Below are 18,367 nucleotides of genomic sequence, written 5' to 3'. Positions count from 1 at the left end.
AAACTAACTGGAAGCTTGCAGAAAAAGTCCCATATGACCAAGACTGTAAGAAAGACCCACATGTAATCGGGGAGGAAGGAAGGAAAAGCAATCAGGCAGGGATCCCTGGGAGGGGGCTCCAGAAAAGGGACACTGCCCTTTTCCGGAAAGTGGTAAGAGCCAGACTGGGGCCCTGAGTCGTGGGATCCTCCCCGAGAGAGAGATGAGCCCCGTTGTTAAGTTGGTGGGCCACCAGCACTAACAGGAGATCTGTGGGAAGCTTAGGCCGTGCTTGTGAGGAGCACGTGTGCCGGGCTTGCCCATGAGGCAGGGCAGAGAGGATGAGCAGAGGCTTCCTGCAGCTGCTTCAGTGTGTGCCAGCCCTAGCTGACTAAATGCTCCAGCCCCTCTTACTCCATGTCACAGCATGGCCCTGGATCCAGGGGGGCCACGATGAGAGAGGGAAAACAGTGGGACACGGAGGCGACCTGGTCCCAGGGTGGAACCTGAGTGGGCGGCAGTGGCTGTTGTTGACGCTTCCTCAAGCAGCGCATCAGAAGCAGCCTAAATCTCTGATGGCAGCTCACCCTAAATACCTGGGCACGCAGGCTCCACCTGTCAGCAACGCCACAAATAGGCAGAAACAGAGGAGACTGGGGGCAGCAAAAGGCTGTCTGAGAGCAGCAGAAGGTGCTTGGACCCAAGCCTACATCTCAGTGGAGGAAGGGAAACAGTGCCCACACAGAGAGCATGTCAGAGACAGCTCGGCTCTCTGTGGTTGGCTGACAGGCTGAAAGCCTGCACCCTCTGCCCTTGCTTCAGCACTGCGCACTCTGGGGTGAGGGTCCCAGTGCTGGGACAGGGGAAAGCACACACTTAACAAGGAACAGATGAGACTTCCCTGGTGATCTAGTGGTAAAGAATCCATCTTGCAATGCAGTGGACATGGATTCAATCCCTGGTCAGGGAACTAAGATCCCGTAGGCTGCAGAGTAACTAAAGCTGCATGCTACAACTGCTGAGCCCGAGACGTGACTAGAGCCCACGTACCAGAACAGAAATATCGAATGATGCAGCAAAGATACTGTGTGCTGCCCCATGCAGCCAGATAGATAGGAACAGAGCCAGCTTGACCCGAAATCTCAGGACTTCTGCTCCAGAACCTTAGGATCAGATCACCTCTGATAGGAAGGTGACGGCCGCCTAGCCCAGAGGAAGCCCCGCCTCACCCCCAACTTCAGCTCTAGCCCCTCTATCTCCAGTCCCACCCATAGCAAGGTGATAGCTGCCAGCATTCCGGGAGGAAGGGCGACTTGAATCCACATCAAATCCAGCTGCCGTAAGGTGAATGCCACAATAAATTGAGTCCCACAGTTTTTTTTGTTTTGTTTCTTTTTTGGGAGGGGGGTGGGTTTCCCAGTGCATATAAAAGTTGTTTTTACCCTATACTGTAAGTGTGCAACATTATGAGTAAAAAAAAAAAGTGCATATTTAATTTTAAAAATACTTTCCGTTATGAAATGCACAGTGTGAGAATATAGTCAGTGATATGGTAACAGATGGTAATGAGATTTATCCTGACCATTTTGTAATGCACAGAAATATGGAATCACTAAATTGCGCACCAGAAACTGCCATAGTGTTATAGGTCAGTTATACTTCAAAAACAAAGATGAAGGCAAACTCATGGAAAAAGAGGTCAGTTTTGTGGTTATAACAAGTGGGGAGTGGGGGAGGAGGAGTTGGGGGATAGTAGTCAAAAGGTATAAACTTGCAGTTGTGAGATAAGTAAGGGGTGTAATATATAATGTGATAAATATTATTAACACTGCTGTGTTACTTACCAATGCTGTTAAGAGATCAAGCCCCAAGAGTTGTTATCACAAGGAAAAGAAACTATTTTGTATCTCTACAATGATGGTTGTTTACTAAGCTTATGGTATTCATTACACATTGTATATAAGTCAAATCATTATGCTATACACTTGAAACATTCTGTGCTGTGCGTCAGTTATTTTTCAGTAAAACTGGAAAGGGAAAGGAAACTCTTTCAAATAGGTTATTGCTAAAAATTGCTAACCAACATCTGACAGTGCAGGGTTGCCACAAACCTTTAATTTGTATTAAAAAATTGAAAAAAGAATGAGTATCTGCAAAATGCAAAAAGCGAAGCACCATAAAATGAGGTGTGCCTGTAGTTTCTTAAAAAACAAAAACAAAATATAAATCTGGAGTGGTCCAGGATGGCAGTTTGTTTTCTTTTCAAATCTTCAGACCACGATAAATGTTCTCTGTTATACGGGAGTAGCCATCTTTATCCTTGGTTAATAGGCCTTATCAGTGAATAAGGTTTTTTTTCTTTTTAGCAACAGCATTACAAACAAGAAAGAAAGAGCTGTTTTTCTCTGGCTTTTGCGAGTGGCAGGCATCTGATAAACACGCCAAAGGAACTGGGCATTTTGAGAGTCCCTGGACTCACATATTCTCATCATTAAGAAAGTCTGTCTGGATGGAAATATATTCTCGGTGGTAGCATTTAGGTCAATTAAAAAGGATGATTTTATTATTAAAATGGTCACTGCTGATGGGTATTTGATTCTTGTTGGATGAAAAGGCTCTATCTCAGAGGGGATTTTATGGGAGAGTGTAATGTTAATCCCTCCATTCTTTAATAAATCATCTGTGTCGGTGATATTAACTGGCAGGAGGTCTGTTAGGACTTTAGCATTGGTGTCTTTGAGGTGTGATAAATCTGAGATTCTCATCCAAAGGCCAAGCAGTTTCTCTAGAAAGTTTCTTGCCTATTTCTTTTCCTTTTAAAGATTAGAAATTAGTGGTGCTCCCTGTGTTCATCATGGGTAATGGAAGATGATAGGAATTCTGTTAAATGTAAAGTTTATCATTTGATGTTTTGTTTAGGCACAAACTTATGAGTCTTGTTGATCTTGAAAAAATATAAATTCTGTCCAATTTATGTAGGGACCCAGGGTGTGCTGCAGTTCATGGGGTCGCACAGAGTCGGACACAACTGAGTGACTAAACTGCACTGAGGGCATTCAATTAAACGTGTATTGAATATCTACATGCAACTAGCGTCCTGCTAGGTACTGCGAAACTCATATCTGTTTTGCTTCATGTGAGGCCTTTGCTGGGCATTGAGAACACACAGGAAAGTGAGATGCAAATAGCCCAAGATACACTGTTTCGCATCAACCTCCAAATTAGAAAGTAGATCCTGGCAAGGAGGTTGTGAGTATCCAATCTTGTAATAGCGGGGCTTAGCACAGAGAGAATGTTCCAGGAATCATTTGGCATTGCTGCAGCCATCCCTGTTAGGAAGCCAGCTGCCTCGGGCAGCGAGGCAAATATCTTTTAAAGTCATCAGTCTGTTCCTGATGCTCCAGACACAGAAAAGGCATTAGAGGAACAGCATAAATATTAACAACACAAACCCAATTCCAAAACACACAGATGTAGAAAGTGATTGAAGAGGGAAAACTATAATGTTCAGCCTCCCCTGTCATAGACAGTGATCAGTCTCTTGCCTCTGGTTTGTAAAACAAACCAAGATAAGCTCAAAAAGAAGAGAAAAAGGACAATTCCCAGATCAAAGCTTTGAGTATGTAGAGCTACAAGTTTAGAGACAAGTGGAGACATCCCATCATCAGTCATTCTGTAGTCTTCCATTGAGTAGAAGCCAGCATCACGTAGCATACATTTAGACCACGTCTAAAAGTCCAGAATTTCAAGTGTGAGGCTCCTGCCAGGCATCTTTACTCATCAGGGTTTGTTTTAATTATCCAAATATAAAATAACACCAGCAAAACTCTAAGTTAAAAATAGAATCACAAGCTAGAGAGTGTTAGAGTCCATTCCAAACAAGTGTAGACAGCGAAAGCCTCCAAGGCAAAGGTTTCTGTGAGGAGGGTGGCTGGTTTCTCCCTGCCGCGCCTGCCCAGAGCACTGTCACCTTTGACCCCCAGCTCTGTTCGTCTCTCGGGAGCTGAACCTTCCCCAGTCCCACAGGTCAGTGTGTGTCCTTCCCCTTCCTGTAGCGACCTTCTACAGAGCTGCCATCATCCCAGCTCTTTTCTTTTCTTTCTTTTTACTGAAGTATAGTTGATTTACAATATGGCGTTAGTTTCAAGTGTACAGCAGAGTGATCCAGTTACACGTACATATAAATTCTGTCCTTAGCTTGATCCCCTGTTCCTTGAGAACCATATGGGGACCTGGAAGGACAGTGTTTCTGTGGTCAGCTTGTATTTTACCTTGTGGTCATGGCCTACCCGCCTTCCACCTTTCCTTCCCTCTTTCTTTTCTTCCTTGTCTAGACAGATAATGCTACTGTGAGAATCATCACACTAAAATGACAACTTAATATTGCTCTTCCTGGAAAATTCAGTCAGGTGTTTGCATTCTTTTTTTCTGCATCATGCATTGACGTAAAACTGACTGAAAGATGGACTTCTTACTAGTGGGGGAAGGAAGACAGAAACTGAAACATGGGGATGACCCAGAGAGATGTTGTGGGGAGGGAGGTGGGAGGGGGGGTCATGTTTGGGAACGCATGTAAGAATTAAAGATTTTAAAATTAAAAAAATAAATTAATTAAAAAAAAAGTTATTGTCATCATCTGATTCTAAAATGTGGGCTCTGATCCCTCTTTACTGTTATGCTTATTGGTCCAGTAAGAGCCATTCACAATTATTATTAATACATAATAATAGTGCTGAAATAATAATAGATACAGAAAATAGTGCTGTTTCATTGGCCAGTCGTGAGTTAAATTTACATCGGTGTCTTGAAAATCAGTGATGATATAAATGTAACCAAAATCAATAAATTCTGTTTTAGTATTGATTTCTTTCTTCTGATTGATCATTCTTTATGTACTCCAAAGCAATGATCAGAAGGCTTTATCTGTAAAGAGCCAGATAATAAATATTTTAATCTTTGCTTGGTTATGTAGTCTCCATTTTAGCTACCAAACTCTACTCTTACTCTAGGTAATCAATAGACATACAGAAACAACTAGGCTTGACTAGTTCAATTAAAACTTTATTTTTGACACTGAAAGTTGAATTTCATGTAATTTTCACACCACAAAATGTTCTCCCTTTTTTAACCATTTAAAAATGTAAAGACCATTCTTAGCTAGAAGACCACACAGAAACAGGCAATACACTGGGTTTGGTTGGTGCTGTTCTAAGGCTTTGGTGGAATAACCAAATGAAACATCTTCAGTTTCAATTCATTTTGAGCTCTGGGAGAAAACAATAATGTCCTGCTACTATCAAATACATACAAATCACGACTGCCTACTGAGTGAGACTCTAAGCTTTACCAAAAATCTTGTACTCTAGTCAGTTGATGAAAATCTTGAATAATTGTTGAAGAAGAGCAAGCTTTGTGCTCTGAGCAGAATAAGACCTCTGTCTCAGTGTGCCTGGGCTGCTGAACCAAATCCTGGGTGACTTATAAACAGTAAATGTGTATTGCTCACATACTGGGGAGAGTGAAAGTCTGAGATCAGGATGTCAGCATGGTCAGGAGAGGTGGCAGACTTCATATTGTGTCTTCATACTGTGGAAGGGGCTCTGGAGTTCTATGGAATCACTTATATAAGGGCACTAATCCTATTTATGAGGGCTCCACCTTCATGAGCTTATCATTTCCCCAAAGCCCCACCTCCTAATACCATCTCCTTAGGATTTCAGTATATGAATTGCTGAATTGCCGGTGGTGGGGGGCTGGTGGTGGGGGATGGAGATTAGCATTCATACCATAGTAACCTCTAAAAATGTTAATTCTTTTCTTTTTCCACAGTTGTTCATTAACAGCCAACACTGTATGCTCGGCCCTGGCTAGGGGCACAGCAGTGACCATGGCCTTCTACAGTTCTAGCTTTAGGGAACTTTTTATTTCACTGGTATTTGAGCATCTTCTGTGACTAGTCAACTTGTCCAAAGCAGATTGTATGGACATCGGCTCTGGCTCACCTGGGGATGTTTAGTAGACAGGCTAGTGTAAGACCTCTCGATTCCTGCCCAGTGGTATTTCTTGCTTAAAGAATTTGTCCATCTTTGGTAGTTCCTGAGAGAGAGAGAGAGGGTAGAGCTTTTGGTCTTTTGACTTTGGGGTCAAGGTTGTTATTTTACTCATGGCATCATTTATCTTTCAGGTGCATGCTCCGAATTCTGGACTCGTTTGGCACAGAGCCAGAGTTCAACCATGCCAACTATGCCCAGTTGAAAGGCCACAAGACGCCCTGGGGCAAGTGGAATCTGAACCCACAGCAGTTTTACACCATGTTCCGTGAGTAGTCATGTCTCAGCTCTACTTTCCAGACTCCCATCAGAGACAAATGGGAGAAGAAATGAGGCTGCCATGTGTTTGCATTTGTGATTCCTGGGGTCTTTAGCTGTAGAAAAATGTGTGCTGTGGAACCTTTTACTTGAGAATAACTGGATTTTTTTAAACTAGAATTGAAAGGCTCTGTGAACATTTTGTGAAAAGCCTTGGAAATGTTCTGGAGAAAAATATTCAATACTAAAGTATCACTGGAAACCACTTGGGAAGACTTTCAGTGGTCTTTGATTGGCAGACACTAAACATGCTTCCTACCACACAGACCCTGTTTAGGGTCCACTTGATGATTCAGGAAGAATGAGATCTTCCGTGTCTAGACATTTTTCCAAACACTGTAATTGAACCTTCATTATTTTAGGCATCAAACTTTATTAAGAAAGAGCCAGCCTTTTCAAGATAGAATGATTTAAAAATCTGTTTCATACCTTACCGACTTGTTAAACCCTGGGCTCAGGATGAAATCTTACGCTCTCTTGCTCATGTGATGTCTTGTTGCCAATAGCAGTGATTATTTTGCAAAGTGATGTAATGGACAGACTAAAGGATGATGAACACACTGGCCCCGGCTGTAGCCTCTCAGCATTTTTTTGTGTGGGTTTCTTTCCCACACTGACCATTTCTCACTGCTGCCATCAGTCTACCTGCCTGCAGTTTTATTTCATTTACAATTAGTTGAGGACTGTAAAGCCAAATGCCAAGTCTGAGAGTATTCATGCCAGAGATAAATTTATTGTTTCAGTTCAGTTCAGTCACTCAGTCGTGTCCGACTCTTTGCAACCCCATGACCCGCAGTACACCAGGCCGCCCTGTCCATCACCACCCAAAGCCATGTCCATTGAGTCGGTGATGCCATCCAACCATCTCCTCCTCAGTCGTCCTCTTCTCCTCCTGCCCTCAGTCTTTTCCAGCATCAGGGTCTTTTCAAATGAGTCAGCTCTTCAGCATCAGGTGGCCAAAGTATTGGAGTTTCAGCTTCAACATCAGTCCTTCCAATGAACACCCAGGACTGATCTCCTTTAGGATGGACTGGTTGGATCTCCCTGCAGTCCAAGGGGCTCTCAAGAGCCTTCTCCAACACCACAGTTCAAAAGCATCAATTCTTTAGTGCTCAGCTTTCTTTATAGTCCAACTCTCACATCCATACATGATCACTGGAAAAACCATAGCCTTGACTAGATGGACCTTTGTTGACAAAGTAATGTCTCTGCTTTTGAATATGCTATCTAGGTTGGTCATAACTTTCCTTCCAAGGAGTAAGCGTCTTTTAATTTCATGGCTGCAGTCACCATCTGCAGTGATTTTGGGGCCTCAAAAAATATAGCCAGCCACTGTTTCCACTGTTTCCCCATCTATTTCCCATGAAGTGATGGGACCGGATGCCGTGATTTTAGTCTTCTGAATGTTGAACTTTAAGCCAACTTTTTCACTCTCCTTTTTCACTTTCATCAAGAGGCTCTTTAGTTCTTCTCCACTTTCTGCCATAAGGGTGGTGTCATCTGCATATCTGAGGTTATTGATATTTCTCCCAGCAATCTTGATTCCAGCTTGTGCTTCCTCCAGCCCAGCATTTCTCATGATGTACTCTGCGTATAAGTTAAATAAACAGGGTGACAATATATAGTCTTGACATACTCCTTTTCCTATTTGGAACTAGTCTGTTGTTCCACGTCCAGTTCTAACTGTTGCTTCCTGACCTGCATATAGGTTTCTCAAGAGGCAGGTCAGATGGTCTGGTGTTCCCATCTCTTTCAGAGTTTTCCACAGTTTATTGTGATCTACACAGTCAAAGGCGTTGGCATAGTCAATAAAGCAGAAATAGATGTTTTTCTAGAACTCTTACTTTTTTGATGATCCAGCAGATGTTGGCAATTTGATCTCTGGTTCCTCTACCTTTTCTAAAACCAGCTTGAACATCTGGAAGTTCATGGTTCACATATTGCTGAAGCCTGGCTTGGAGAAACTTGAGCATTACTTTACTAGCATGTGAGATGAGTGCAATTGTGCAGTAGTTTGAGCATTCTTTGGCATTGCCTTTCTTTGGGATTGGAATGAAAAGTGACCTTTTCCAGTCCTGTGGCCACTGCTGAGTTTTCCAAATGTGCTGGCATGTTGAGTGCAGCACTTTCACAGCATCATCTTTCAGGATTTGAAATAGCTCAACTGGAATTCCATGAACTCCACTAGCTTTGTTCATAGTGATGCTTCCTAAGGCCCACTTGACTTCACATTCCCGGATGTCTGGCTCTAGGTGAGTAATCATACCTTCGTGATTATCTGGGTCATGAAGATCTTTTTTATACATAATTCCCCTTGATGAGATGAATGCCTATTCTGGAAATGACCATTCCCCCAAGCTAAACAGATCATTCGTACACTCAGAGTGCAGATTTCTGTTTTCCTAAATTCTTGGAGTAATTTTAATCCAGAGCTTTCCATCCTAGAATTACTATCTGAAAGCTGATCTGTTTCCCTTGTTAATACCCACAAGGCCCCTCTCCTTACCTTTTCCCCGTGTGCTGACCCCTTCCCCTCACGAACAGCCACCTAAAGGTGACCTTTTGTTGGGTTCACTGAGTACAACAACAAATACACTGGACTGCTCCTTGAGTGTGCAGTGAGAGAAGGAAGAAGAATTAAGGGCTGTGGCAGGTGGGGAAATCTGCTCGTGTTTCAGTGTTCCTTTTAGCTCAGAGAGGTGTGTGGAAGTGTTCTGTATGCGTCATAAACATTACTGTTACTGCTTCTGGAGCGCTGTCATCCTGCTTCGTAGTCTGTTCCTGGGGCAGAATTCAGGGGGCAAACTAATATAGGGGTGGTGGGTGACAGGTGGCTGGCAGCATGGGGAGACACGGCCGTGCAACTTGGAGGAGCCAGAATGGGGTGACTTATCTGTTAGTTCACATAAATACAATGTTTAGCCGTGTTGTGCCAAATGGCCAGAACTGCTTAAATGACATGGTATATTTATACCCTCCATGGGATGGTATTTCCCTACATCTGGGGCATAAACATAGGAGGCTTTTCCAGAAAATAAGTTCTCATTTAGAATGCTGGGATTCAGAGTCCTGAGAAACCTATTTTATTTTCTATGAATGGAGGATTTGAAAGTGTTGGTTGAATTGAAATCCATTCACTGCTTAAAATATGACTAAAGATGGAAAAAAATAGATCAGTTCTTGTTAACCTGGGAAGGAGATAGTTTTCTAAATGACTCAGAATTCAGCAAGAATCAGGGGCAAAGCCAATACATTTGACTGCCTTTAAAAAAAGACCTGTACGCCAAAAACAACAATATCAAAAAAATAACACCATAGCATATTCTGTTCCAGAGGGTTAATATCACTGATATATAAAGAGCTACCAAGAATTGAGATGAAAATGTTCTACAATCCTGTAGGCAAATGGTCAAAAACAGTCCAGAGAAAAAAAGAAACATATTGCTGCAAATATATGAAACATGTTAACCTCACGCATAATAAGAGAAGTACATTTTAAAATTGCACCAAGATCCCATGTCCCACATATCAAATTGGCAAGAAGCTGAAAGTTTGCTCGTGCAGCTCTTCCTCAGGTGAGACTTCAGGAGAGCACCGGGAATGCAGCCCGGCTGCCGCTGCCCCGTGCCAGGGGATCTGTCACCGTCTAGCACAGCTTTTAGGCATCTTTGCTTTGCCTGAGCAGATCATATCTAGGAATCCACCCCAAAGACAAGTGAGCAAAGATCATACATGGCATGCGTACAAGGCCGTGTACCCTGACACTGTTTGTACTAAGGAAAGACTGGAAATAACCCAGAGGTTCCTATTAGAGAACTGAGTGAATCATATAGTCCTTTGATAGAGTGAAATCGTGTATAACTGTGCAGAAGGACTGAGGGAAGATTATACTGTCTGAAGGGAGATGTCTCGTCTATATTAAGTGATAAAAACCAAAGTTCAGGGCAGTGTGTGGAGTCCCTCCTTTCTATGCAAGAAGGGTACGCAGTGGGAGGAAAATGTGTGTATGCTGATGTATGTGAATGCGCTTGTGTTTCCAAAAGAAACAATGGAAGATTAAAAAACAAGCTAATAAAAATGATTACCCCTGCAGGAGTGTTTGAAGGGACAGGGATAGAAAATAGATGTCTTTTTTTTTCTTTAAACTGAAGTATAGTTGATTTGCAATGTTGTGTTAATTTCTGCTGTACAGTAAAGTGATCCAGTAACGCATATCTATGTATTCTTTTTTGTAGTGTTTCCTATTATGATTTATCACAGAATATTGAATATAGTTCTCTGTGCTAGATATCTCTTAATGTGCTTTATTTTGACTTTGGAACCATATAAATGTTTTATTTAAAGAGAAATAAGAATTCACTAAAGATTGAAGAGATTAAAAAAACATGAAACACAGCTAGTGATCTGTTAGGTTGGTGCTAGTCTCTCACACAGATAAAATGATTAATTCAACTGACTTTAAAACACAGTCTTTGGACCGTACATTTGTAGTGGGGAATATTTATTACTATTTGGAACTATTCCAGGTATACCGTGGGAACCAGAATTTGCAGTGTATAGGAAGAGGGAGTGCTTAAAGAAATTAAGACTGTATAATATTTGGCTTGAATAGGAAAATCAATGGGAACTTATATTTTTTCTTTAAAAAGTAAATGTTTCCTAACTCTGTACTTTGAAGAGGATCAAAAGTAAAGACAATCAGGTGGCAATGAGTATCCTTAACACTCGTTTGAGACTTCCTAAGTACATTTCCCACTGAAGAAACCTCCTCCTAAGATAAATGGGTGATAAATGGGTCTGGGGCAGCAAACATTAAAAATGTGACATCTTTAATCTGGAAGCAAGGAGACTAAGAAAGACCCCTGGGATGGAGTCAGAAGGACATAGGAGCCAAAGATGAGGTCGTTTGAGCATCAAAAAGAATAACAAGGACTTCCCTGTGGTCCAGTAGCTAAGACTCCGGGCTCCCAGTGCAGGGGGCCCACGTTCAGTCCCTGTTCGGGGAACTAGATCCCATATGCTGCAACTAAAATCCCTGCATGCTGCAGCTAAGACCTGGCATAGCCAAATAAATTAAAAAAAAAAAAAAAGAATAACGACTGCATTGGAGGGAATCAAACCAACAGAAAATAATCCATGAGTCCAGAATGACAGTCCAAGCAGTAAAAACCCACAAAATCAATTGATCACCTTTAGAAGTGGCTAGGACACCCACTTCATTACTCTGAAAAATAAAGGGAAAGAATCAAGTTTTGATCCTGCTTTCTTAGGACAAATTGTATTTGAAGATAATCAGATAGTTGATGAGAGAACAGTGTTAATTATGGAGAAATCACAGCTAATACATGCAAAAGGAATGAAAAATTAGAAAATCAACATCTTACAACTCTTAATAAGACAGTGGAGCAAGGTGGGCATTATCAGTGATGGCAAAATCCATCAGTGAACAGGTTGATGGAAAGCATCCTTATGGCCCAGGCAGTCTTGAATGGAGGAAACAGGGAAACGAAGCAGTTGGGGACCTTCATCTTGTTGAGGATGTGCCTGAGGTTGGAGAACTTGTAGGAAAAAAGCAGTGACTCCCTGCTCCACCCTACCTCCAGAGCCTGCCCGCAGAGAATTTGGCTGCATCCCTCAGAGAGGGTCCTTCCTTTCCCACATGACAAAGGGGCCAGATCCAGTCTAACCCAGCTGTTCCCACAGAACCTTCCATCCCCCGCCCTTTGGGTATATGTGGCTGTTCTCAGAACCGGAAGTGGAGGGGGTGGGGTGCGGGGAACCATTCCTTTGAATAGAAGATAAAAGTGTCAAAAATTTACTTATCTCCTGTCAATTAAAAAAAAAGTGAAACAGTTACTAGTACTTAAAAGATGAAGTGACGTCGCTGAGTCGTGCCCTACTCTTTGCGACCCCGTGGACTGTAGCTTACAAGGCTCCTCTGTCTATGGAATTTTCCAAGCAAGGGTACTGGAGTGGGTTGCCATTTCCTTCTCCAGGGGATCTTCCCGACCCAGGGATCGAACCCAGGTCTCCCACATTGCGGGCAGATTTACCCTCTGAGCGACCAGGGAAGCCCTTAAAAGGGCTTAAAAGCACTTAAAAGATGGGCTGATAGTAATCTTTACATAACTGAAGTAAATCAACCCTGATTTTCATTGGAAAGACTGAGGCTGAAGCCCCAATACTTTGGCCACCTGATGCGAAGAGCCAACTCATTGGAAAAGACCTTGATGCTGGGAAAGATTGAGGGCAGGAGGAGAAGGGGGTGACAGAGAATGAGATGGTTGAATGGCTCACCAACTCAATAAACATGAGTCTGAGCAAACTCTGGAAGGTGGTGAAGTTCTGGGAAGCCTAGTATGCTGCAGTCCATGGGGTCACAGAGAGTTGGACATGAATTAAGCTGCTGAACAACAGGGTGCACATACACTGTGGATGTATTTAGATTGTTTTCTCCTGATGGGATGGTTGCACAGAAGTTTGGAGACCACCGAAATAATGTACTTGTAAAATCATTGTCATCAATTGTCATCAGCCCCATCTGTCTTAGTGTTTGGCAGGTATGGAGTGTAGGGGGAGGGTGGGAAAGGCCAGTTAGAAAGGGCCCAGCAGGAGGATAAGTAGACAGTAAAACACACCCACCATTGCTGAAGCATCTTTAGGAGCAGGGAAGTGAGACGGATGCTCCTGGCAGATAGATACTGCTGAAGATTCAGAGAGCACCTCCCTTTGAGGCTGCTTATATTTCTCCTCTAGCTCATTTCCTCACCAGGTTGATAGAGTTTCTACAAGTTGGAAAGGCTGGCTTTTCTTTACTGTTTTGCCCCAAATCTCAGGATTTAAGAGAACTATCTTTGTGTATTCTGTTTGCATTTGAGCATTTTTATGAGCATAGACTATTCCCAGCACCTTCCTACGCAGCTTCTATAGGGGCAAACCAAATGGTCAGAGAATAGTAAGGGCATTTAATTAGATCTTTGAATGATGTTTTTTCCCCAGGAAGCTGAGCTGAGACGTGTGGTTCCTCCTCCCTCAGGGCAGGCCTCTTGTTCTTGCTTTTCGCTCTTGTCCATACACTCGTATGGCTTTGAGCGTGGCTTCTGAACTGGACTCTGAGACCCTCTTCCTGCCCCAGAGCCAGCTCGGAAAAGCTCAGCTTGGACCAGGCTGTTCCTCCTCACAGACACAGCGCCTTCCCCTTGCCCTTGGGGTTGGATTCAGAGGCCATAGCATAGCTCTTGAACCCTCCGTCTCCCCTCCCCCACCACTGCCCTTCCCCTGAACCTGGCCTCAACCAACAGCCTGTTGCTCTCTGAAGGTGCCCCTGTGATTCCTCACCACCTTTGCCTCCTTTAGATCACCCCAATAGCAGGATTTTTTCTCTTGAAGTATGATTCCCTCTGTATTTCCAATCAAATAAAATAATACTAATAATAATAACCCTATCACAAAAACAGGGAAAGCCTCCCCTTGGAAGAAGGTTCCCATGCCCTAATATAAGCATTATTATCTTTTTTCAGGGATACATTTTTACATCATTGTAACATGCTTACTATAATTTTGTGTCTCCTTTTCTTCCCATTAATTTTCCACTTAATACATCAAAAGTTTTTCTGAAGGTTGTACTTTTTCTTTGGCCATGCCTCTTGGTGTGTGAGATCTTAGTTCCACAACCAGGAACTGAACCCATGCCTCCTGTAAGTGGAAGGGTGGAGTCTCAGCAGCTAGACTGCCAGGGAAGTCCTCAAGGTTCTACTTTTGTTTTTTAACTTTTTGTTTTGTATTGGGGTATAGCCAGTGTTGTGACAGCTTCAGGTGAACAGCAAAGGGACTCAGCCATACATACATATGAATCCATGAATACATATATATGAATCCTCAAGGTTCTACTTTTTAAACTGGTGTTTCCAGGACTGTTTTGGGTAGTCTGTCAAGTAGACTTTTGATTTATTTGGGGATACTTTTGCTATTTCTTGTTGAGAATTAACAGTTGCTTTTTCTGGACTTGCTAGGGACTTGACCCTATATTTAGGCATTATTTCAGTCAGTAGCCTTTAATCTGCTGTCTATACTTTACTAAGCTCCTGAAGGCATGCTCTTGTTTTTCTCAGTCCCAAACAAGGTGCATTATACCCCAGTAAAGGAATGAAAGAAATCTGCCCACACAGAAAAATCAAATAGAGAAGTCATGTGCCTATACCATTTACAAGAGAAAATAAAACCCTGAAGTTGGTGTCTTGCATCTTGAATTATCCCGTGTTTGGATAGTGTTCTGGTTATCTCTGTGACGCCCTCATTCACAGCTTCTTCTGGCTTATGTGAAAACATGAGCAGTGATAAAACATCTTCATCTAATTGCATTATTTTCCTCTCTTGTTGTGGAGGCTATGGATGAAGGCAGCAATAGCAGAAATTACCAGAATCCTCATTCCTGGTTTCAGGCAAATTGCATCTCAGGTGTGTATTTACCTCCTGTCATTGAAAAGTTTCAGTAACATTTATTAGTCTGTTTAGCAATCTCACTGTTCATATCACTGTCCTAGAATATTTCCAGTTCTTGAGGCAAAGTCTTGTTTGCATTAGTTTATTTTTACTTAAGTGATTTTTGAGAATTTGCCTTCTGGCTGCTCATGTCATATAGTCCAGGCTGGGGGATGTTCAGTGTTTCTCGGCACCTGTGGAAATTTGGAAGCTGTGATAGTTGAGTGAGGAACAGATTGGAGGGGCTCTGGAGGCATTAATGCCTCCCAGCTTCACCTCCAACCCCTTTCCTTTTGCTACCCTACCTCAGCCCAGCTGACCTCTTTGATGTCGTCCTGCCTCTTCTCGGCTTTTAGGTGTCCCCCAGGACAACATCAGGCCATTGCATGCGCTGTTCCTTTGTCTGGGAGCCCTGTGCCTCCCCCTCGCCCTGCGCACCCTCTGGGGAGGTGCTGTCCTCCGGGAAGCCTTCCCGCCCTGAGCCACACGCTCCTGCCCTGTGTCCTCCCCGCTCCCATGTGCCAGCCCGGATCCCACCTTGTGGTCTCCACAAGCATCGTCACTGCTGAGTCTTCCACATCTGAAGCAACATCATAGGTGATAAATGTGTGTTGAAATAATGAATAAAGAACAGATATGTTAATTAATTAATTTAAAAAAAGATAAAAAAAAGAACAGATAGACACAACCACAGAATGGAGTTAATTAAAATGTCAGTCACATCCTGACCCTCCTGTTTCCAGAGTGATGCAGCCTCTCCCTGGAGGGGGAGATGAGTCACCCCAGTAGCCTCAAGGCCTGAAGGGGTCTGGCCCCGCTACTCCCCTGGCCTCGTCTCTTACTCCCTATTCTCTTCCTCACTTCTCTCTGGCATCCTTGTTGTTTTTAGGTGGGCCAGACACACTTCTACTCTAGGACCTTTGCATTGATTGTTCCATCTTCCGAACATTGTTCCCTTAAATTGGGTCTGTGGCTCAAATGTCACTTCAGTGAGACTAATCCTGACCGCCTTCCCCTTTTTAAAATGCAACTCTTTTCTCCGCAACTTCTTACCCCTTCCCTGCTTTCTTTTCCTCTAATTGCTTTACCATGCAGCATTTATACTTCACAGACTTTTGTTAATTTTCTCTTTTCCTCTGCCGGATTCTGACAGTTGTTGGTACGAGTTTTGTCTATTTTGTTCATCGCTGAGACTCCAACACTTCGAAGACTATCTGGCACATAGTAGGCATTCAGAAAATACTTACTGATTTAATTAAATTGGATGGTAATGTCTGTTCTGTTTTTAGTTCATGCAACAATGTAGGGAAAAATAAGGAAGGTACCAATGTATAAATCTTAAGATTACACTATATATTACACTATGTAGCACAGGGAACTATATTTAACATCCTGTAATAACCATTATAGGATATTAATAACCATAATGGAAAAGAATATGAAAAAGAATGTATATATATACATAACTGAGTCACTTGGCTCAGTTCAGTTCAGTCGCTCAGTCATGTCTGACTCTTTGCAACTCCATGGACTGCAGCAAGCCAGGCCTCCCTGTCCATCACCAACTCCCAGAACCTACTCAAACTCATGTCTATCGTGTGGGTGATGCCATCCAACTATCTCATCCTCACCTCATTGAGATGGGATGAGAATCACTTGGCTATACAGCAGAAATTGACACAACATTGTAATTCTACAATACTTAAATTAAAAAAAAAGAAATCTGAGAGTACAGAAGCTTCTTGAAGCTAGTGACCTCAGGTTACTCTCCCTTGTCTTCCCGCAGAATTTATTCACATGGTTAGGTTTTCGAGAGCTGTTGAAGTCTTACTGATGGTTGCTGTTGCTGACATTCTAACTCAGTTTCTCCAGGGGCTTGGGGCTTGCAGCTGAGTCAGAATAGTGGCTTGTAGACCAAAACTTTTGCCTGACAAAACAGGAATTTTAGAAACAAGCTAGTTTCATTTCATACAAATGACGAACGTGCTGGCTTCAGCCAAGGATGCATTGCTTCCATGTACGACTTTATTTTTAGAGGCTGACAAGCAGAGGAGCTATTTGTGATTCAGACGGCCTTTTTGGCCTTTAACTTGGATCAGGAGGGCTCTTGCCTTTTACTTCTGTGCAGACCAGTGAGTAATAGGATCAGCCTTGCAGTTCCTTCAGTCTGAGTCTCAGCCTTCAGGAATGATGTTCTTCTAAGGGGTCCATTCCCTCCTAAATTGCTTTTTGACACTTGAAAAATTTACTCTGGTGTGCCTTCTGTCAACAGTTCAGTTGCTCATCCTTTTCAACTCAACTGAACATAATAGTTTCCCCAGCCTATATCCCAGCCTCCTATCTCTCAAAGAGCCTAGCATCACTACCATTTGGGGAAAAAACATCAGTTTTGGTGAAATTTGAAGCATCTCATCGCTGTGTACAGTTTTTAAAATCAGATGGCTTCTTGTGTGATGTAACTTTATTTTTTTGGTGGAGTTTTTTCTGTCATGTCAGCTTCATCATCATCAGAATGAGCATCAACGTGATGAATGCCGTGCAGCCAGTATTCTTCCCCGTTTTGTTATGCAATTTGTGAAATATTTTGAAAGTGGGGGCGGGGCGGGGGAGAAATGTACAATAGAATCCTACAGCCTGGAGTCCGCAGGTACAGTTTGCTTTATTTGTTCCATGACCTGTGCATCCATACGTCTATCTTCTCCCTATCCATCAATCCAACTTTGTTTTTCTCTTTTGCATAAAAGAACACTTAACCCTTGGATATTGCAGCATGACATCATTAACTAGAGTTCAATACTAGTCACCAAACGAGTTGTGTTTATTTTTATGTATTTCACTGAATTACTCTGTTTACTTATTTACTTTCTTTCTCCTCAATGAGGGGAGCTTCATCCATGCTTATGCTGTTCACTAGTCCATCTTTAACTCCTAAGCTGTTGCCTGGTCCATAGTAAGTGCTCAGTAAATGTGCTGAATGTTGAATGAATGAGGATATTTAGAAACTTGTGATGTTAGAATTTTAAAAGCCCAAATGACTGATTTGTTTCCTTTCTTCCCAACACTTTGTGACCTAGATTTTAAAAAAAGATATGCTCATTTATCTATTTAATAAATATTCATTAAGCACCTGTACTATACCAGGCCTGAGCGAGGTTCTAGGATAGGGTGGTGAGCTACCTTCGATAATAATGAATCTTGAGAAGAATGGGCTTGGGGGCTTGTGTGCAAAGAGCGTGCTGCTGGAAATGGTTCAGGCAGCATGGCCTCTGCTGCCTAATAATGGAGCTCTGCCTATGAAGTCAGTCACACCAGGTAATTAAACATTCATTATTAATCAACAAGCTTAATCATTTGTGCATGCAAAAAATATTTTCTCAATTCCTGCTATGCTCTGGGCCCCCAAGAGTCAGAGACACACAAAACATGACTCAGTCCTCAAGGAGTATATAGCCATAAGTAGAAATAGTGATGTATGACAAGAACTGTAACTCTTCCTGATCTAAGAAGAAAGTTGCTTAGCTCAGTCTTAGAGAGTCAGG

General features: G+C 42.5%; 1 protein-coding gene and 1 non-coding gene across 4 annotated transcripts in view; one reads left to right on the top strand and one right to left on the bottom strand.

Moving 5' to 3' along the window:
- Window positions 1–18,367, top strand: part of MGAT5 (alpha-1,6-mannosylglycoprotein 6-beta-N-acetylglucosaminyltransferase) — a 405,616-nt gene that overhangs the window by 262,328 nt on the left and 124,921 nt on the right. For all 3 annotated transcript variants that reach the window (XR_011254571.1, XR_011254572.1, XM_069577718.1), the window contains exon 11: window positions 6,164–6,297. Coding sequence is in view for 1 of the 3 variants with exons in the window: in XM_069577718.1 (XP_069433819.1) it covers window positions 6,164–6,297 (134 nt within the window). In the remaining 2 variants the exon portion in view is untranslated. The remainder of the gene's footprint in view (window positions 1–6,163; window positions 6,298–18,367) is intronic.
- On the bottom strand, window positions 4,161–4,260 carry LOC138434891 (small nucleolar RNA SNORA5). Its single transcript, XR_011254950.1, has one exon. It is a non-coding gene; the product is annotated as a small nucleolar RNA SNORA5 (small nucleolar RNA).

The sequence above is a fragment of the Ovis canadensis genome, chromosome 2 (assembly GCF_042477335.2).
Source record: "Ovis canadensis isolate MfBH-ARS-UI-01 breed Bighorn chromosome 2, ARS-UI_OviCan_v2, whole genome shotgun sequence".
NCBI classification, from domain to species: Eukaryota; Metazoa; Chordata; class Mammalia; order Artiodactyla; family Bovidae; genus Ovis; species Ovis canadensis.
This window is presented reverse-complemented; position numbering and strand designations above follow the sequence as displayed.